The sequence below is a fragment of the Acanthisitta chloris genome, unplaced genomic scaffold, assembly GCF_000695815.1.
Source record: "Acanthisitta chloris isolate BGI_N310 unplaced genomic scaffold, ASM69581v1 scaffold45298, whole genome shotgun sequence".
Taxonomy (NCBI): domain Eukaryota; kingdom Metazoa; phylum Chordata; class Aves; order Passeriformes; family Acanthisittidae; genus Acanthisitta; species Acanthisitta chloris.
The window spans coordinates 1-22147 of NW_008689537.1; the positions used below are offsets into that span (position 1 = coordinate 1).

The following is a 22147-nucleotide window of genomic DNA, read 5'->3' on the forward strand; positions in this document are numbered from 1 at the left end:
CGGGACCCGGCAGGAAATGGAAGGATGAAGTGTGCAGCCGGAGCGGTGATGTTCCTTCTCTCCTTGCTTTCCCCCGCAGGAACGTAATTCACAATGCTAGTTCTCAGGTTGCTCAATGTTGTCGCTCCAGCCTACTTCTTGTGCATCTCCCTAGTGACCTTCGTCCTCCAGATCCTTCTCTTCATCCCCAGCATGTTCAGAGACCCTTCCACCACCTCACTACTCTCTCCTGCTCTGCTGCATGGGGCCCTCTTCCTCTTCCTCTCAGCTAATGCCCTGGGCAACTACATCCTTGTGATCCAGAACTCCCCCGAGGATTTGGGCAAGGGCTTAAACTTGGGCAAAGGAGCTGAAGTGGTGGCGGACTGGCTGGATGGAAGCAGGTCCCCTGGCTCAGCCTTGCCCAGCACTCACTTCTGTAGACTGTGTGCCAGAGTCACCCAGAGGCATGACCACCACTGTTTCTTCACAGGGAACTGCATCGGGAGCAGGAACATGCGAAACTTCATTATGTTCTGCCTCTACACCTCCCTGGCTTGCCTCGACTCCCTGGTGGCAGGCATGGCTTACATTTCTGCTACACTCTCCATGTCCTTTGCGGACCCACTGGCCTTCCTCACTCTTCTGCCTCACTCCATCAGCCAGTTCTTCTCAGGTAAGGACTTCTTCCTCAGAGATGAGGAGTGTGTTCCTCCTCCAGGGCTCCTGGGATGGGGAGGGGACCAAATCTTCCTCGGTGAGCCGTGTGTGTGGAGGGGTAATAGGGAAGTGGGCAAGAGGGCAATTGACTGTGCTCAACAGAGCCTCCTTTGAAGGCTAGAGACAGCCTTTGCAAAGGACTTTGCTTCCCCTGAAATAGGAGCCAGGACCCACTGCAGGTTACAGCCAGAGCATGAGGCTCTGGAAAACATCCCATAACCAGTTTGCTGGTGATAGAATAGGGCTATCTGTTGTGCAGAGCATGTGTTGCAATTACACAGAGAAGATGTCCCACATGGATAGATTTCACTCATTATACTGCAGGTGTGGGGGATCTTTTGCCTGTCCTACAGACAGAGCTGGGGGAGTTTGTAGGTTTTTGTATCCTACAAATCTGCAGGTTTCCCATATCCCAGCAGGTATATCCTCATTCTTTTATCCAGGTCCACTCACCCCCTCCACTATCACCCACCTCCTGCCTCCTGGCAGCACAAGCTTACTGAGATCTTTTTATCTTTCCAGAACAGGAGAATTTGGGCTCAAGCAACAGAAACTGAGAGAGTCATTAATGTGGCATGATTAGCACACCTCTCTTGTGACCCCAGTCTGGGATAAAAGTCCACAGAGAATCAGGATAAATTCTCTGTGCCTGCTCTTTGTAAGAGCTCCACATCAAAAGTAAATAACACCTTCTCCTAGCTGCCATTCCTTACTCTTCCTTCTGCTTCTTCCCCTTTCTCCTCTTTCCCAATAAATCTCCGCAACCCTTCTCCTTCCCCCTCCTGATTTTACTCCCATAACTCATCCTCTGCTCTTCCAGTCTGGCCTCTTCACCTTTCAATACACCCTCAGCTTCTCCAACCTCAAACCTTTTTCTGTCCAAACCCAAGAGCTAGACAGAACATGGCCTCAGAGAAGGGACTGTGCAGACAGCCTAGACTATTAGTGTGCCCTGAAAGCGACTGCAGAAAATGCCATTTCCCCCCTACTGAGCTCATGCCCTGCACACTTAGATCAGTTTTTGCTAGACTAAAATAGGTATCCCATATATTTTAGCTTTGCAGATTCAGCTGAGCTCAGTAAGAAGGGAGTCTGTTTTGGCTTATGCACTGTCACTAGAAGTGTTGATTATGATCTGAGTGTGGAGTCTCCACTGCTGGGGATGCAGGAGCCAGAAAGGCACCAGCTTGCTTTTCAGATTCCAGGCTGGCTTTGCAGGGTTGTCGTCTGAAAACAAACAAATATCTCTCTACTTGGCAAATTAGCAGATTTGTCATGGTAATCACTGAGAGACAATAAACACGAAATCCTGCCATGGCATTTTTATGGAGTCATTTTTCCAACTAGAAGAATTTTTGTAAATGGAGTTGCATGAGCTTCACTAGCATTAAAAACACTGGGAATGATTTTCCCCTGTGCCTAAGCTCTGCTCAGCACAGCAGCCTGGGAGGGGGAGCAGGGATGTGGGAGGAGATTATCAAGGAATTAGTTCTCTCTGACTCTGAGGGTTCATCTGCACCAAGCTGGGTCCTGGCATATCTTTGCAGAGCCACTGAAGTGCCCCAGCTCTGGTGTCAGCAACTGCAGTGCCAAAGACAGCATGTGGGCAGTGTTTGAGTGGGACTCAACAGGGCTGGGTGCAGGGATGGGAGCCAGAACACCCTTGAGAGGCAGCAGCTCCAAGCAGCTCCCACCAAACCTGAGATGAGATATACTGCCTCACACAGCAATGTACAGGCATGTGGTGTCTTGATTGCTTGGGAGAAAGGGCTTACTGGGTTTCTACCAGCACATTTAACCTCTATTTCAGGAAAGAAAAGCACGTTCTTGAATAGTTACCTGGGAGGGCTGCCCACACAGTATTTTCAGCTAACACAGCTATTACTTAAGGGTTGTTGTATGATACAAACAGAGAACTGCTACAGCAGGGAAAAGACTTTACCTTTCTTCTTCTCCATCAAGCCCACTGTACTGCAGAAGGAGCAGAGGAGGGTGAAGGGTGAATGTGCTGGTCTTATGTCAATGAAGTGTTCCCTACTTTTCATGCTGGGAAAATTTTCAGTTGGCTCATTCTGCCCAGTCTGTTCTCAGGCATGGATTTCAGAATCTGACCCAAAGTCTGTAATTGCAGCCTGTGATTCAGCTTTTCTGGCATGGATAATGTATGGCAATAAGCTTGAGATCATACCAGGTCACTTAGTGCAAAAGTGAATCCTAGACTAAAAGGGACTGTGGTGATGAGGGACAAATGGAAAGCAGTTTTTGTAAACACAGGTCAGATTGGATCCACAAAAGAAATTATAGAAAATGTTTTGTGTAGGTAAACTGAAGAAAAGGTTAAAAAATCCATGTAGCTGAAAAGGATCGCCCAGAGATGCTTAATATTTGCAAGGGGAAACAAGTGTAATTACTTTCTGGATGTTGAATTTCAGCAGCTCATATAAATAAAGCTTACAGCTGCCCTGCAAAGGCTCTAAAGAAAATAGCTGTCTCTCTCCATATCCCATCTGAGTATCAGCTGTAGGAAAGAACAAATGTCTGTCACACTCTGGTCCGGGAAAACAGGGACAGAGAGGCCCATATTTGGCTCTGGGCTTCCTACCTGGTGGATTAAGTTATTCTGACAGAATTGGTGTGAGTATTTATCATTATCCTAAGGGGCTTGTTCTGCTCTTGCTGTGTTGCATACAGAGCCCACTGAGCTGAATGGGATCTAATAAGAAGGGAAAGATGACATTGCATTTAGGAAGAAAACTGAATGACTCCTGTGCTGTTTTCAAGTGAGGACAATCTCAGGCAGCTTGAGGCTGTAGTCTGTGTCCTTACACATCATCCTCAGAGTAGCCTGCTCCAATCTCTCTCTTACAGCACTCCCAGGTGGAGAAGCTGGGATTCACAGATTGCAAAACCAGATGATATCACCTAATCCAGCCCTCTGCAAAAGTGAAGCAAGATACACATATCCAGTGACCCTTGCATTGAACTTAAAACCTGAAGCAGCGATGTACCTGTTTCAGACAGCACACCTCTATTGTCCATGCAATCCCTGCTCCATCAAAATTGCTTTTGTAGGGCCATATTGCAATCAGAGCTTTCACCTGCCTGGGCCTGCCTGCCCCGTGTCTTCTGGAGGGATGGGAGCACATGAGAGCTTCTGCATTTCTAAACCTTGCAGAAACCAGTGAGAGGATATCAGCTATTGGCTATTTATACCAGCATTGACATTTCATTTCCCTTGTGTGCCTGTGTGTAAATATGGGTGTTTAATAATATACCAATGTACACAAAATACATGTGTAAGCATCATATGGGCACACAGGGAATATTGTATGAATGGGCTTAGATCTGCTTACACACTGAAAGGTCACCCAGTGATACTTGCTATTATATTAATATTTTCCAGAAAGAGTTCTAACATCTGTGTAGAGGAAAGGGCCTACAGAATACTTGTGTTTAAATATGTTCATCGTAAATATACAGTAAAAAACCCACCCCGTTGAATTAGGAGGTTCAGAGTATTTTGTGAATTCTAGCTGAAGCTTTTAAAAAGGAATTTGGATCATATTTTGGAAAGGTTTCTGTTTCTTTCTTGCATTCATGTGAAAACTGCCTTTGCTCAATGGTAGGAAAGTAATTACTGATATATTTTTCTTTTTTAACATTTTTATATACAGATATATACACATACACATATAGTGGAGAGAGAGAGAAAACAGAGGGGAAAAAACCCAAATCTTTTGCCTTGTATTAATACACACAGTAAGGCTTCTAGAAGCATCTATATACTGTAGGACCCACATCTCTTTTTGAAATTCTAGAAATCTTAGATTCACTGCGATGAGCAGGTAAATCCTTATCTAAACTAATCATTCTTCAAAACAGTGCTGGGGCCTTACAGACATGCTTCACTTCTGGCTGAATTTGTCCCTGTAATCTAAATTCTCACATTAACAGCAAAAGGAGAAGTGTACAGTGACCATTATCATTTTAGTATTTCCCCAGTGGCATCCACTATGAAGGAAATAATTTCACATAGTTAGAGCTACCAGCCTGTCTTGCTCCTATCTTACCCCACTTATGGTCAGAGAACACAGGTGGTTTGTCAGTTCTCGGGGCTGTGTTACACTTGCATGTGAGGTGTCTAACCTCTTTCTTTCTCTTGATCTGCAGGAGCTCTCCTTAGCTCTGAGATGTTTGTCATCCTCATGCTCTACCTCTGGCTTGGGATTGGACTGGCCTGCGCTGGCTTCTGCTGCCACCAGATGCTGCTGATCCTGCGTGGGCAGACACGGTACCAGGTGCGGAAAGGGATGGTGGTAAGAGCCCGGCCCTGGAGGGAGAACCTGCAAGAGGTCTTTGGCAAGAAGTGGCTTCTAGGACTTCTCATCCCTGTGCTGGACGTGGGAAGTGACTACTGTAGGCAGAAAGAAAAATGAAATCCCTCTGCGTCTGTATGCATGCCATGCACGCAACACCTCCCCTGTTCTCTCCCACTGTCTCCTGGATCACTAAAGAGCTGGGCTACTCCATCTCTCGGGCTTGCAGCCACTGTGGGAGAAAGGGGTGGGCTATCAAACTGAATAAATTTAGCTTATTAACAAACCAGGTAGGTGAAGAGATACTGCAGCTTAGTAGTCACATCACTGCATCTGCATATGTGGCAAGAAACTATCAGAAAAATCCATCAGACCCTGCTGTGGCTTCCTGCCCAACTCCTCCAGCCCCCAGCCCCATTAGTCACCCTATGTGGTCCTAACAAACCACAGCAGGGGCTTTCAGAGAGCCTGGGCTGTTGTGGTAGACTGTAAAAAGAGTGTCTGTTCCTTGGGAGGAAGGGGTTTGTGGAGTGCCTTTTTGGCTCTCACGTACTGGAGGTAACTTCACATGAGAGCATTCTTCAGTGAGTGCATTGTTCCAGAATTGTTTGGACAATGATCTCAGGCACACGGTGCGATTCTTGGAGTTGTCCTGTGCAGGGCCAAGAGTTGGACTTATCTGATCCTTGTGGGTCCCTTCCAACTCTGGATATGATTCTATGATTCACAGTACTGAGTAGCCCTTGATGACAGAAATGCAATGCAATCAAGCTGCCCTAGGAGCAGGCTATGTAAATGGCTAATGCAGCAGGTAAACCTTCTCTCCACAGGCTGGAAAATCAGGAGGAAAACAAAGAGGAATTGAGAATTTCACATTTCTGTTCTTGATCTGCTCCCTATACAATGATATGTCAGGACTGTAGCTCTGCTACTTATTTTTAGCAGTCCTTTGTCCAATGACACAGGGAGCAGCAAGCAGATAAATCATGATCAGATGGAGGTGCAAGGAGAGGAAACTGCAAAGGTGAATGAAAATGCTGTGTTTGAGAAGCTGTGTGATGAGGCAGGCTATGTGTGCCTGGGAGAGAGACAGAGGGAAGTGTGGACACACAGTAAGCAGTTGGGAGGGTGCCAAGATCCTTGCTGCTGTGTCAGAGCCCTGATGCATCACCCTCTCGCAGGAGACACCTGCACCATTAGTGTTGTGAAGAGTTCAAAATCCCAGAAGACAGTGAGGTTTTCCAGCCCATCAGGACACTTCACTTTGCTCTGAAACAAACAGAAAATATTTATCTCAGACATCCCTGCCACACTGTAGTTACAAGTTCTCCAGGGCAATTCCCTCTCGTATTGCTGCAGAGGGGTAAATTCATCCATGTTATAACTCCACTAAGGAGGTTGACAGAATTACTACAGGGATTAATCAACTTAATGTTTCAGTTGTTTTCTAGCTCTAGCAACAGCCCATGAGATCAGTGCTGAGATCCTATGCTAACAGATGCCTTAAGAAAGGATACCATGACATCTCTACCAGGATCATAGCACTGGATTCCCCAGCAGCTGCAGTGTGCAGCCTGTTTTGGCAAACTGCATCGGCTTATGTAGGCTGGATAGGAATCCATTGCTTCCATTTAACAGGCTGGAGAGTATGCTGACAAGCCGTGAAAAATGTTATTTCTTCCTCAGAAATGCTCTCAGTGCATCCCAGGGAAGGGAATGCACCTTGCTTTCATCCTTGCGTGTCTCACAAGCCAGAACAGAGGCACTCATTCCTACAAACTTTGAAATCATCTTTCAGTGCTTCACACTTGAATACATGTTTGAATCAATAACAAAGTCCATTGTGATGAGCAGAGTAACCTTGAAAATATACTGGAAAACCCCTTAGCTGGATAATTAAAACATATAGGATATACATCCTTCCATGCTGTGTGTCCACATGAACACACCGCTGTTTCCATGTGTAATATGCTGTATTTTCACTAACAGAGAACAATAAAAAGTGTTCTGGTTTTTTTCATGAGCCGTATTGTGCTTTTTGACAGTCAGCTGTCATTAGCTGTCTCTGTACATTTGTTACAGCATACACACAGACACGTTGGAAGAAGAAGTTAGGATTTGTTTATTGGCTTTGCTAATAATTGATTGTGTGATTTTGGACAAGCCTTTTCACCCTCTCTACTTTAATGTAATGACAAATCTAAAAATGCATCTAATAACTACCTTGCAGGCCCATTTTAATTTCTATTTATAAATTACAATATCAACCTCAACTGAAAGCTATGGGAAAATTAAGCTATTATCATCATCCACAAACAGAATCATGACACACATTATTCCTTACTGGCAAATGGCATCAAGGTGAGCAGACAGTCACCTTGATGCTGGAACCAGAGCCAGAGTCTTGTGCCATACACCTTGCCTTGGAAGGATTCCCAGGATTACTCTTATTCCACACTCACCGATCCAACTTCTCTTTTTTATACTTAAGGGCAACAGGCTCTGAACATTTCAGCCAGCAGCTGCCTCCCATCAGCAGAAATTATGGTTTGACATCTTTGCCCTCTACTTTTGACATTTGATTGACACTGCAGTCTTGGGCAGCTCAAGGCACTCAGTGCCTGCTGCCACAGTGCCTCGGGCTCTAAGCTCTTTGGGGCCACACGCTCTGAGAAGGGCAAACCAACTCAGAGTTTTGGTGGGCCACTCTGCAATGTTGGAATCCATCCAGTACAACAGGATTAGTTGCCCATGAAGCCTGTTTTCTCTTCACATCAGGGTTGGATCAGGCCTGGCCCCTGTGTCAGGGTCATAGCTGCCTGTGCCCTCACCACAGAGTTCCAGTCTTGCAGAAGCACAGATGGATCCCAGTCTGAGTCAATGCAGCACAGTCCTGCACAACTGTTCTTCCTGTCACACATCTGTTTCTGGATGTAAATTGCTAGATCACCATTTTATGCAGCTAAATGGTTCCTTTGCAGCAAACTACTGGATTTCAGCAGTAGTGGTGGGACTTTCAGATGGATACAGCCTTTACAGTTATGATCCTCTGGGACAGAAAGAGCTATAAAAATGTAACATTAGACTGACCCTGTATATTGGCTTATTTCTTTGCTCATTCCCAAGTGTGTAGACTGCCCTGTTTGGGGTAGAGTAGTGGCTCTGCAGGAACAGTTGAGAGTAGTTCTTTAATTATTCAGCTGCCCTGACATCCCTTCCTTGTCATACCTTTCTATACTTACATAAATCCTTGGCAAGCAAATGTACCAGAGCTCAACAAATGAACAGAACCTTTGCTCTTAGCTGTGATTTAGTAAATGAAGGCTGAACTCAATGGCAATGTCACAAATTCTAAATTTGTTCAATAGCTCTAAAGTCTTCTAAGGAGAAGTAATAAAAGCTTCTCATCTTCTGTGCTTAGAAAGTCATTATTTATTTTCATTTTATTAAATAGCAGCTGCAATAGCAAATATATTTTGGAACATGATTTTGTGTGACAATGTCTAATACTTACAAAGGTTTTAAAAATAAAGCACTTAAGGCTTCTCTGGCTTTGGAAATTCAGGTAAGTATCATTCCTTCTCTGATAATGCTAGTGGCTGAAGTAAAAGCTCGCTGTTGCTTAAGACCTTGCACAGAACCCACAGACTTTTGCTTAGTGCCTTGTCTATTTTAAGTGTAACTACCTGAAAAAATGTCTCAGAAGTCTTGGCAATGACAGTGTAGGGGATGCAACTGGGAAATAAACCAGAAGTCTGTTCTTATGTATAGTAAGAATCTCATACAAACTAAGTGGTAGATGGTGTTCCTCTTCATACTACACTATTGGGCAGCCCTCAAGGCCTGCATGCAAAATGTCTTCATCAGATATCCTCAGAGGATATAGAGTTAAAACATAAGAATCTCAAGTAATAAGGCATAGGGAACATAGGAGAAATGATGACGTGAAATAGCATTTATCTTAAGAAATAGCCAACTCAAGGGAGATGATCACACTCTAAAAATACTTGCAAGGAGACAGATTAAATGAGTGAGGAGACTCATTAGCTGTAAGGAGATAGCTGGAGGAGGATGAGCAGTCCTGGACTGAGAGAAAGAAAAGCAGAGGTCAGAGCTTAGGGCACCTGTCTTTAAAACAGCCAGAAGAGAGCAATCAGAGAAAGTGGCCCCAGTGAGAGCAGAAGTGATTTGATGTGTGCAAGATGAAGAGAGACATCAGACAGTATGAGTTATGACAACAGAATTCAAGTTACGTTCATTGCCTGTTGACTGAATGGACACAAAGAAAGTTAAGAAAACTCATTGCCAATCACTTTTTGCTCAAAAAAGTCAAAGCCTCAGCAGAGCCAAAAGGGTTTTTCCCTCTTGAACAGCAAATTATGTTTTAAGCAGGAGATGCATGGGTAGAAGCCGTAAGTAGCAGCAGCAGAGTCTATACTGTTCTCTTTGAGTTATTTAAAGACTAGCTAAAGCTATCATGGTTGGAGTAATGACCTACTTGTTCAATATAAATAAATAAAGGGAGAAGAATTTTTAAAGCATATGTAGAGTCTCTGTGCCCTGCTAGATACTCAAATCTATGGAAACACAACATCAGGCAACTTAACAAACAGTAATATGGTCTCTAATAACTATGTGTCCATATGTGGGTTCTCTGCTTTTCCAGCTCTTTTCCAGAAAGCCAGGGGAAGAAAGAATCCTTGGAGATTACAGCAAAAGTCAGCAAATGTGGACCAAATAGTGCTTCAGTCCTCTTAAATCCTGGCTTTATTACACCAAAGACCTTTTAGTATTGGTTGTCCTACTGAATCTAACTGGCAAGTGATGTCAGAGCCCAGGCAGGCCAGTCCCATGTGCCTTAAGGTTTTCGGAGCCTGAATCTTCTAGTCTTCCCAGATGTTTACAAAAAAATGCACTGTTTGCACAGTGCCTCATTTAACATGTCGTCAGTCACCTTAATAGTAGTTCCAGAATTGCTGTTAATTGAAAATAAATGGAGCATGTTGATCAGTTCACTTCAAAAGAGGCAAGGTGGTGGATAGCAATAGCAAGCTCTGTGTGTATAAGTTTCATTTGCGAATGATTTTACTGTATATCTGCCAGCTTAGGGGAATGCACAGCCTCTGGCTTGTATTTCTGCTGTTTTGCTTAGTCTGTCTTTACCATCAAACAGGGAACACCTGTAAGAGTGGGATGGATTTGTCTGAGAAAAGCCTTTATTCACCAAGCAGTTTATTATACTAAAGAAAGTTTTGCTTTTCTCTTCAAGCCACAGTATAGAGTATAAAAAACTCTTTTGGACTGATCTATTGATGTCTTTGAACTAGTATGCAGTAGACTGCAATTTATTGACAGCTCTAGATGTCTTCCTTTATGCTTCCATTGTCACTAACCATCCAAGGAAATAAGTCAATTTGTGAATACAAAGTCATGAAAGAAGCCTAAGAAAGCAAAATGTGGCAACGAAGTTCTACCTAGCTATCAGTGATGCAGTTCATGGAGCTGTAAAATCTCTTTTAAAGCTCTGAAAAGAAAGGTCAAAAAACCTTGTAATAATTTCATGCCAGGAGGAAAGGTGAAATTTCAAATCAGACTTTAAGACCCGGTTTCTGGCTCCCAGAACTGGGAGTTTTCCAGGTGTATGTATTCAGACCACCACCACCTCAGATCACGCCATTGCTTCAGGATAGACAAGTGCGTCAGAAATTTGACTATATAATCAATGCAGCTGGCAGGCACAGTTAGCCTGGGCAGAGCCAATGCCCTGCTGCAAGAGATAGGATCAGCTCAGAAAGAAATGTTACTACCCAGGCTGTCAACAGGACACTAAAAGCCCCTTAGCTCAGGTAAGAATGTTTGCTGTAACACAGAAGCTTCCTATCAGATCCAGGTATGGAGTAGAAAAAATTCTGTTGTCAGGCTGGAGGCCAACACCAGATTTCTCTCCTTGACAATCTCTTTTTGGCTTTGTGTATGGACTACTCTGTATGAACTAATTTGGCCAAAACTTGTCCAGTGTCATCCAATCACCTATTGGCACTGACTGGGAAAGGATGAATTTCAGCAGGGGCTCATTAGGATATATATTACAGTGATGGGAAAAGTGTAGCAAAGTGTGAAATATGTGAAGGGGCATGCCAACCTGGCCTGCAAATTATAGCATGACATACCAACTCACTATGAGCCTGCAGAATAAGATGGCAGCACTTCAGACTGCATATGAAGATGAACTTGAAGCAAAAAAAATTTACAATAAACCTTTTCCATCATTCTCTCATGCAGTAAAGACATGGAATATTATGTTCAGCTTTGCCTTCTTTAGTCAACCAGATGGAATTCACAGGAAAGCCGTAAATGATTAACAAGCTGAGAAGTGGATTTGTAAGATTTTTAAAAAATGGTTGTTCTCTACTTGGAAAATAATAGCTAAAGTGGATGTAAGGAAAATGCAACAACCATCCATATATTTTGGAGAGTGGGAGAAATAATTCTTGTTGGACAAACAAGCATCAACTAGAAACAGAGTTCAGTTTAAGAAAAGGAAATGATATGTCAACATTTCAGGAAATACTTCCACATAGCGGTTCTTCCACTGTCAGCCCTTAGAATAAACTTGGGTTGGGAGAAGCTGAAATCTTCATATCCAGAGAGATACAGAACAAACAGGGTAAAGCACAGTGAACTGCCTGCTATTGCTGGAAAATGGTGGGGAAAAATAAACCACTTCTTATCTAGACAGTTGCTCAAGGTTAATCCAAGAGGAGCTATGGTTTTCTATTATGCATTGCACTTTGTGCCATCTCAGCTGGGTTCAAAATCTTTATTAGGACCAGTGCTAACAGAACTAACATGAAACACAAATAACTGTGCAAATAAAGTTATATATATATAAATGATATGTGTTGAAAGAAGCAAAACCCAGTGTTTTGGTCTTCTCTTCATAAACATGGAATTAGACCATGATTACCATATGGTTTCTGTTTGTAAATGCTACAGCAATGATTGACAGACAGCAGAGAATGTCACAATTTTATATCCCTAAAGTAGTTTTCATTCAATAGTAAGTTGTGATGATATTTCTCAGCATTTGAATAGGACTCAGAGATATCCAAGCTGCTTATGTTTTTACTCTTTTTTTTATACTCTCAGGTACTGCCAGAATGACCCTCAAATAGAGCAGCTACATAAAGACATGCAAGCCGAGATGCCATAATAGATTTAAAATCACATTTGAATTCTGACCTAATTTTAAGATATTCTTTTTTTTTTCTTCTTTATTCTTGATCCTTCTCCCTCTCCATCCAAATCTAATACATGGAAACATTTTTGTAAAACACAGCAGGTCATATAAAAAAAAGATTGACATGGAAGAATTGGGAGACCTTCACACTATCTGGGAAATACCAAAGAGGAGAAGTAGACATTTCATGAGCTCAGCTATCATTATTTATGAATCAACTAGAATGATCTTTTACACTAGTTTGATAAAATTTACTTACTGAAACCCCAGTGGAAATGTAACCAATACATAATTTAAGTTTCCAGCAAAAGCCTTAAATTAAGGTTCATATTTAAGTTGAAGTGTTAAGAGGCTCTATGGATTTTCACTCCCCATAGGAAGTCCCTGAGGCATAAGAAGCATTACTCTGGCGGTCAGAAGTCTCCAGTACTACATCAGAGAAAAGAATTCCTTTGCAGTTAACTAGCCAAAAGTCAAGTCTTTTAACAAATGTGAATTTGGGGAGGAAGGCCGAATCATTTGGATTATATAGGTGCACAAATAGCAAGACTGGGCCCCTAAAGATTCTTAAAGGCATACAGAAATTCCAGTCATTCATGCACTGCTACAGATCACAAGCCATCTGAGATGAGTTCAGAAATTTACACTGTCTCAAAAGTTAGTCCTCATAAATCCTATGTCCTTGTCGTTTTCACCTTGGGCTTTGACAAATCCCAGTGTCTCTCCAACAAAATTGTGCAAACTGTGTAAACACATGCAAGCAAGCAGGACAGAAGCTTCATGGATGAAGAGACAATAATGAGAACACTCAGTCGTACTAGTTGCAGAGCACTGTAGCTCAGCCCAGGAAAAAAAAGCTATTTGAGTATATTCTTAGCTTTAAGCATAGACAGTCCCATAAATGCAGCTACACTGCTCACACCCTTCATTTTACTCACGTGTTTCGCAGTTGTGTTGGTTGGACTGCAGTGCTCATTGTCTCCCCAGACTGCAGAGGGCATTTTTCTGGTTTCAAATACTGTAACTTCTTAAAGAAAAAAATTTAGCATCTGATAAGCCTCTGGGCTTTTGACCCCAGTTTCACATATTGCAATACTACAGTTACATGAACAGGCTTACATGCTGGGGAGGAAAGTGACATGTGTGGGCATGAATTAATACATGAGTGGGGCAAGACAGATGTCTGCTTACACCACAAGAGGATTCTTACTGTCTGCAACAGAGCCAACTAACACTCTCTCTATTCCCCTAGCCTTATCAACTTTGAGATATTTATAAACGTTTCCCTGCATAGGCATAGAAGTAGAGATTTTAAACCCCTTGTATTTCTTCCTTTTAGTTTTCCAAACCACAAGAAACTGGTCTCTATACTCACCTGTGGAAATACATTAGGGGAAATTAACCCAGTGAGTGTATTAGTGTAAGTTACTAACATGAAACAAAATGTAGGTTAGTATAACCACATAGCTGCTCAGCCTTTAGACAATCCAGCATCAGAACCATGACATCCCAGAGCCATGACGTGTTGGTGCAATTCTTATACAAGAAGCTTAAAGCACTTTATAATAGGGAGCGAGTTTTGCTTTTCTCGTTTTACAGCTGAGAAGATCAAAGTGCCTTCCACAAGGGGAGAAAAGAAACTGAGCCTGGGGCCATCTCAATTCCATCCATATGTTATTGTTTGAATTATTTCATGCAGCAGTAGCAATGCTGGTGCCAAGTGCTTTCGAGCTGGGTGTGATTTGCAGGATTAAAGGCACAAATTTAAGCCTACAGCATACTTTTTGGCTGGAGGAGAGAGCAGGGGAGAAGAGCAAGCACTCAATTAAAGCAGCAAGTGAGCTCATCTCTGCCATCAGGATACATTTCAGTCTATACATGTGAATCAAATGGGAAAAATAATCTTTGTGTTTAAAAATAGTGTTCAGACTTTAAAAAAGAAATCTGAAAAACTGATTCAGGATACTGTGTGGATGGTTACCTTAAAATCTATTTTCATGCATCTGTGAGAAAAATATTTGGTAACATTGGTGTTAAGTATTCTTTTCTTTTCCTTCGCCTTTGTTCTCTTTCTCCTTTACTAACAGCTGCCATCTACTTTAATTTTGTGGAATTTACTTCATCTTTTTCCACTTTATTCCTATCAAATTTGCCAAGATTTTAGGTGTCATCCATATGGCAACCAGTCCCTCACTCAAAGTTCTCTTATTTTATATTCTACCTGATATGACAATTTAGACTGTAGAAAAGCAATGGAAAATTCCTGTGCAATAAGAACAGTCTATGATTTAAAACAAATAGTTTCTCATGCCAAGGAAATACTGAACATTAATAGTAATCACTAAAGTAAGATTGAGAGCTACACATCATATCTATCACTTCTTTGTCAAGATCTTTTTTGAGCTGATAAGAAAGAGACCAGGGCAAATCTCAAAAACCAAAGAAGTCCAGAAGCATGTCAGACATGTCAGTGCTAATGGCACTTGCTGGACATTCAGTGTGAACACAATTGCCAATATCAATTTCATGCTGCTACCTGTGCTTAGGTTAGAGAAGTTCTCACCTGGACCTTGGGTGCCATGGAAATGTGTGAGAAGAGTCAAGAATTGAGTGCTGCTATATTTGTTCTCATTCCAAACAGAACAATTTCAGACAAATAGACACTTATTTTTAGTCACATTTATATTTTGAAGGGACCTAAAATGGATGCAGTAGCCCATTTACTGAAAAATGATGTGCTAAGAGTCCTTGATCTTGCATCAGAGCAGGGTGTGATGAAGAAATTACAAAAGCATGCCCAAAGATAAGCTAAAATATGGAGAACAATGGGGTGTTTTCCTCCCTTCCCCATACTAATGTGAAATGCAGGCAGTGGCCTGTTATTGTTATATTTTAAGAAGAAATAGTGAATCTCTGCATAGCTACTGAGCACTTGGTTGTTATTGAGCCAACTGCCAGAACAGAGATGAAACAAGAATGTGATACTCCTCTAAGGTGTCAATCTCTGGAAAAACATGTTGTAAGGTCATGGAACAGGAAAAGTGGTATCCGGGAGTAATCTTGCTACCAGGAATTTGGGATTTTTATTTTATTGGCATTCATGTTCTTCCACTCACCCGACAAAGCTCACAGATAGACTAACCTCTTTCACATCAGATGGCTGTAGTGTCTCAGGCTGGTGGGTGTTTAGGTGCTGAGAAGCAGTGGAATTTGAAAAAAGGCAAGCCTGAGAAACTGCAATAATCTCTCCCATAACTTTGCTGCCTCCACGATCAGTCAGAGGCAGTGCATCATTGTCCTTCACCTGACATCACTGTTTTAAGTTTGGCTGCAGAAAAAATGAACAGGGTAACAATGTTAATGTGCAGGTGAGTTTGACCTTTGCATCCCAGGCTTCCAAAGAAATAGACTCTATGGCTTTGGCTATGAAGCACAATGTCCAGACCACCCAGACTGATTTTCATAGAATGAACCAGGTTGGAAAAGGCCTCAAAGATCATCAAGTCCAACCCCACCATGGTTACTAGACCATGGCACTAAGTGCCACATCCAGTCTCATCTTGAAAACCTCCAGGGATGGTGAATCCACCACCTCCCCGGGCAGCCCATTCCAATGGCTGATTACTCTGTCTGTAAAAAGTTTCTTCCTAATATCTAACTTAAACTACACCTGGCAGAGCTTGAGTCTGTGCCCTCTTGTGCTACTGCTGATTGCCCGGGAGAAACCAACCCCCACCTGACTACAACCTCCTTTCAGGTAGTTGTAGAGGGTGATAAGGTCTCCCCTGAGCCTCCTCTTCTCCAGGCTAAACAACCCCAGCTCCCTCAGCCTCTCTTCATAGGATTTGTGCTTGAGTCTCTTCACCAGCCTCGCTGCTCTTCTCTGGACTCACACCAGCACCTCAATGTCCCTCCTGAACTGAGGGGCCCAGAATGGGATTGTTATGGCCAAAGTGCAGGACTAGCACTTGGCCTTGTTAAACCTCATCCCATTGGAATCAGCCCATCTCTCCAGCCTATCCAGGTCCCTCTGCAGAGCCCTCCTGCCTTCCAGCAGATTGACACTTCCCCCCAGCTTTGTGTCATCTGTAAACTTGCTAATGGTGCAATTTTGAACCGATGAAAGCTAGTCAGGGCCATTAGTTTATCTGTGCACCAATATCTCTGAATGACACTGTCTCTCTTAACTACAACAGTGTATCCCCCAACGCTGCCACTGCAGACCATGAACACTACAGCAATAACCCACACTGCAGTTATCTGCTCTGCTCTGTCCCAGTTTGGGCCTGCTGCAGCTCCCATTACACATCTGGAGGCGTTTCACTACTTAGATGATTATCTTCAAGCTCATACTTTTGTCCTTGCACAATCCGTTCGCAATCAAATGTTTTGGAATACTTTCTGGCCATTTATCACACAACTGATCTCAGCAACCCACTTTCAGAATGTTCTCAGAAAGCCCCACTGTGTAAGTGGCTGCAAGCATGGTCAGTGACAGGATGCTGAACAGTGAGAGCCAATTTCACTTTGATATAGACTATCCTATCCTGAGTTCTTAGCATGTTTGGACATGTATAGCATCCTCATTTGCACGGGAGACAACACTTGGCAAGAACACAAAACAACAGTCATTTGTTAACATTCACCCTGGGTAAAACAACTTTCCTACTGACTACTCCTATTTCACACTTTCCACACTAAGCCCTGCTCATTTCACAAAATAGTCACTGCATTGAACTCTGGCAAATGTAGAGCAAGGCCTACCTGGCACAGCAATGTTTTGTGCCAAACCAAACCCTTATTTTATTTTGGAAGTAGAATTTTTAGGGACATGGTGAAAAAATGGTATTTGTACTCCCTGAGCCAGCCATTTTCTCATGAGATGCTGTTTCATCTTCACTTACTCAAGATGTCTCTGTTAGTCTCCTCTGCCATTGCAGACAGCTGAGCAGTTTTGGTTGGCTGTGTGGGCTTCTGCTTCTTCAGCATGAGGTGATGGAACCGCTCATCGAAGTTGGGGTCCTGTTTCCTGTACAAGCAACCCAAAGCAATCCAGGAGAAGGGGATGAGGGTAAAGGGAAATAACATCTTTCCCCATTCTCACAGTCCAGATTATTTCTATAGTGCTTGAGATTAATTGAAAAATGAATGCCATGACTAACACCATGAAACACTTAAGCTTTCAGCCAAAATACATTTTCATTTCCAATAAAAACACCTGAGCTCTCCGTAGAAAGCACATCAATGTTCCAATCAGTCCTATCTATTGAAAAACAATAAGGATTGGTTTTCTGTCTGTGAATAGATTTCTTAGTCCTGGTAAATATAAGTGGCCTAAAAAGAAATCCTTACTGCTGCTTGGAAAAGAAGATTGCCTAAGTAAGCATGGTAAGAGGCATTCCAATTCCATTAAACTCAATTAATTTAATCACAATAAGAACATGAGGAAAACAATTAAGAAGTTGATGAAACTCCCCCTTTGGCCCTGGAAAGCCCATTTCCTCCATTTCTTAACACGAACAAGATGCAGAAGAAATCTGTGCTGGCAGCACTCCAGTTCAGGATGGAAATTATATTGCTGCAGTGCAGAATGGCAAAAGCATTTCACAAAAAAAATTCTGTTGAGCAATTAGAATAAAGCCAGATGTATTATTCCTCTCATATCATGACAGGAGCTTGATTTCCACTTCAAAAAGTAATTCAGAACATTTTAAACAATGGCTCTTAAGCATTTTAAATTCAGCAAGTCTGAATAAGTTGTGACTAAAAATTTAACAGAGCTAATTGTGAAGGTCTCTGGACCATCAATACTATTTCAATGAACTTCACACCACTAGCAAAAATTTCAGAGGACTGAGGGCAGGGAAGAACTAATAGACCATCAGCTTTTCAGTGGGTAGGTAGACGGATCTAAATTAACACAGCTGCACAACAGAAAGAAAATGATGGAATAACTCATAATTTTTGATTACTCAAGGACATAGAAAGCAAAACTAATTGAAATTACTGAAGCCTGTAAGAAATAGAGCTGGTCAAATAAAACTGACTCCTTATATTGATCAACTAGAATTAAAAATTGGTGAAAACAAAGCCAACACAAATGTAGTATTTGTACTTCTGTTGGTCATTTGACAGTGTGCCACATGACAGACTGAAGCCAGAATTATACAAAATTAACTGGCTGCAACTGGTTTCTGATTTGTATACAGAAAAGATAGTGTTTAATATAAGCACAAGATAAACAGGATAAAATTACCTTTAAAATCTACAGATGAAAAAATTTCAAAGGAGAGAAGCAGAGGTAACTAATGAATACGACTGGTCACTTACTATAACCAGTTTGCTTTGTTTTCTGGCTGCAAACTGCATTCAAATGGATGTGGAGATACATTTATGGAACAGAGGTTCACCAACCACAGAAGCAACAGGCCCAGGGATTATTTAGACTTCAAATCTGATGTCATGGCCAAGACTGCTATAAAAATGAGGTAGAGGAGCAGTAGGGAGGGTTGATACTTTTAGCAATCCTGTTTTGCTATTTATGTTAGTGCTCCAATTTAAAATGTATTTAAATGATTTTAAAGGAGCCAAAGAAGAGTACCACTGATGAATAAAGGATCAAAATGATTTGACAGTTTATTTGCTTACTTTGAAAAAGAAGCTGAAGAATGACTTGCTCAGTTTGTAAATGCCTACAGTGAGAGCAGCAATGTCACAGTGTGCACTTCAGTTTAGCAGACAAAAGGCAGGAGATCTGACAGCTGGATACTGAAAGATGACAAATTCAGGCTCAATATAAGAGGTACTTTTTAACAGTAAGCAATTACATTTTGAACAATTTGGGCGGATTCTTAATCTCAGGAGCTTTCAAATCAATGCAGGATGCTTCTTCTAAAAACAGCTTTAGTTCACACAAGAACTTGAGGAAGTCTTGGAAACAGTGCTCTACAAGAGAGCAGACTGAACACATGGCATTTCCTTCTGCCTTCTGAATCAGATTACACTGGAACAGTTAAATTTGTCTCATGGACGTACCTCAAAGGAGGTAAATTTAAGAAGGGAAGTGGGCATGAGCATTTTGGACACATTGGACCATGCAATACAGTTGGGGGTGCATTACACCATAGCCTAAAAGCATCATCCCCTAGGTACAGCAAGACTGTAAAATTGTGGGGGGAGGGAGGGACCCCATGCTTGTGTACCAGAAATTATGAAAATGAGAGCAGTAGCAGCATGCTATGTTCAATCTAATCGATGCCAGAAATTTTGCATGCCAGGAGATTGCTCAGCCCAAGCCTGGAGAGGTACTGCTCCTTTCAGACTGTGTCATGACAAAGAAAAACAAGACAAATACAATGTACCTGAAAGAAGCAATTCACCTTTTCGGCATCAGTAAAATAAAGGTGAACAAGCCTGACATGCTGCAGATAGACTTCACCATGTAAAGAAAAAAGCTAGTCAGAAGAGACACAGACCTGAAAGTTTCCTGCATGAATTGTACCCATATCTTTTACGAATCCAAAATTTGTAAACACAGAGTTTCCAGTTTCAGAAAAGTACATCAAATGAGGGCACTCATTGTTGGATACAAAGCAATGAGATTCAGGTTATTGCCCTGGCTAATGCCAAGAAAGAGCTTTAAGCAGAATCTGTTGTATCTCAGACAAGATCTCATGTGATAAGGCTGCTGCATGTTTTGGGCATGGCTACCTAGCTCTCACCCCAAGAGTCATCTTTGAACAAAGATGTAAAGACAGCCACATTTTGAAGAAATGTGATTTAGTGGAGAGCTGGTATACAGATTTAGTTGATGAAGGTTCTTCAAGAGAGAGTGTAAAATTTTTCACTCAAGTAATTCTTTCAGTAGCCAAGATCCTTACTTTACAATTCAGAACTTCTGCATACCCAGCTGACAGGATTAAGATGCAGCGTAGGAGTTCACCCTGCACAGACGGTGAGCATAATGTACAGTCATCACAGAGACAGCAGCTCAGAGATGGAAAAATCCTTCCAGGTTGTTCATGACAGATCTATGGCAGTGGTCACCCACAGCAATATGTTTTTAGAGTTCTGTACAGCCTCTTCTATGCATGCTCCTCCCAGAGACCCTTTAATTCATACACACTCCTTAAGCTCACATGACTTTCTTCAGAGAGATATATCATAGTATCACTTTTGGATTTGCACTTTCCCACATGGCCAACATGCTGTTGTGGAGTTATGTTTAAAGCACGCTTTGGAACCAGGGACTTTGCAGATTAACAGCACTGAAATAACGCACAAACTTTTCAAGTATATACTTTATTTCATTCATATTTCACAGTCTGTTTCTGTAAAGTTTTAGCAAAAAGGTCATGTTCCATAATAGAGTTCTTAGGCTAGTGTATTCAGAGCTAGCAACTGACTTTGAAAGTACAGAAAATATTTACATTCCAACTAGAACAGTAGAATTTCAAAAATACATAGTAAAAGTAATCAAAAATACCAACATTTATTAAAACTTAATAGAAAAACAGCAGTCTATCTGACCACCAAACTACCCTGCCTGCTAGTTGTCAGCAACAACTGATCCACAGCAGGCCACACCACTGACCCTACAGCCTGGGACAGCTGTCTACAGCTAACTTGCTAATAAAGTCTAGCTGCTTCAAAGACTTAAAAAAAAATCTGTGACTTCATTGCTCACAGGTTTCCAATCAGGGGCTAATGTTTCTGTTCAGATCTACTGGACCACTTCCAGATCCTGCTCAGAATCAGGACCTATTCTGGTCTCAACGTGTTCCCAAGCTCACCTATTTTATTACATTACAGCCAAGAAAGGAAAGCCCTTATTGTTTAAAGCTTTAACAGGGCTTCCAGGAATAAAGGCAGCTAAGAGAATCTGAACAGAATGGTACCTGATGCCATATTTATCACTAGGGGACTTCAATATGCTTTTTTTTTTTAATAGATGTTTCGTCAAGATTTGCCATCATCTAGGGATATGGCTCCTAAGGGGCCCCAGATTTATGCACAATAGTTCCAGAGGGGATTTTTCTAGTTCAGTAAATACTATTTAAGTCTGGACTGATGCCCAGTAGGAGATTTCTACCAGCTGCTGGACTTTATTCACAGATTTATTGAATATGTATTTATACAAATTACACCAGCTGAAAGGCCCATTAGCTATAAGCACACCCACTTTAGCCCACCCTCAGTGCTGTCAGGGGAAAAAATACATGTGGTACCAGGAGGTCTAGGAGAGATTTCCATCAGCTAGAGTTTCCCTAAGGCAGAGGGTATTCCCCTGCAAGGCAAGTTTTCTATTCCTTTTTCCCTATCAGAGCAGTGGAAATATGATGGAGGAGAGGTCACCAGTAGAGTAATTTTCTTCTTGTCGCAAATAGCTAGGACTGGGCTTCGTTTTTTCTGACTTTCTTTCATCTCTAGGTGGCCTGAGCCCATCATCTTGTTTTCTAGGACAACCACTTCAGAACCTCAAATTCTCCACTCTAGGCAGAATAACAATTCTAGGAAAAGTAAGAAAAATATTCTATGTGCTTTCTCATACCTCACACCTCTAGGCCTATCACAGGTATCTAAACAACGGAACCACCTCCTCTCCTTCTTGTAAGGAGCTCAGAAGAAAACAAGCTTTTCTTCTTTCATAAATGGCCTAAGGTAACATCACATCTATCCTGCCAAATGTCATATGGTACAGATATCACAGCTGATAGATTGTGTCTCCACTGGACATGCCCTACATTATTACACAGCCCTATGCTGCCTCCCGAGTTCTCTGGCTGAGTTTTGGTATTGCTGGGCTGTGAGTTATGAGACATCCTTGCACCACAACTGCAGCAGGGATAGTTACAAAAAAATACATGACAGAACACAGACTAAGAACACTTTT

The 22147-nt window shown here is 42.0% G+C and overlaps 1 protein-coding gene across 1 annotated transcript; it reads left to right on the top strand.

Moving 5' to 3' along the window:
* The first annotated feature begins 93 nt into the window (after positions 1–93).
* On the top strand, positions 94–5274 carry ZDHHC22 (zinc finger, DHHC-type containing 22). Its single transcript, XM_009081415.1, has 2 exons — positions 94–655; positions 4870–5274. Exons 1-2 carry the CDS (start codon positions 94–96, stop codon positions 5133–5135), a joined length of 828 nt encoding a protein of 275 aa, XP_009079663.1. The 3' UTR covers positions 5136–5274.
* The last annotated feature ends 16873 nt before the right edge of the window (positions 5275–22147 follow it).

Excerpts from the sequence above, each read along its gene's own strand:
- ZDHHC22 (XM_009081415.1), top strand. The coding sequence starts at position 94 with ATGCTAGTTCTCAGGTTGCTCAATGTTGTCGCTCCAGCCTACTTCTTG. Across the intron at positions 656-4,869 it reads CATCAGCCAGTTCTTCTCAG|GAGCTCTCCTTAGCTCTGAG; the intron begins GTAAGGACTTCT and ends CTTGATCTGCAG.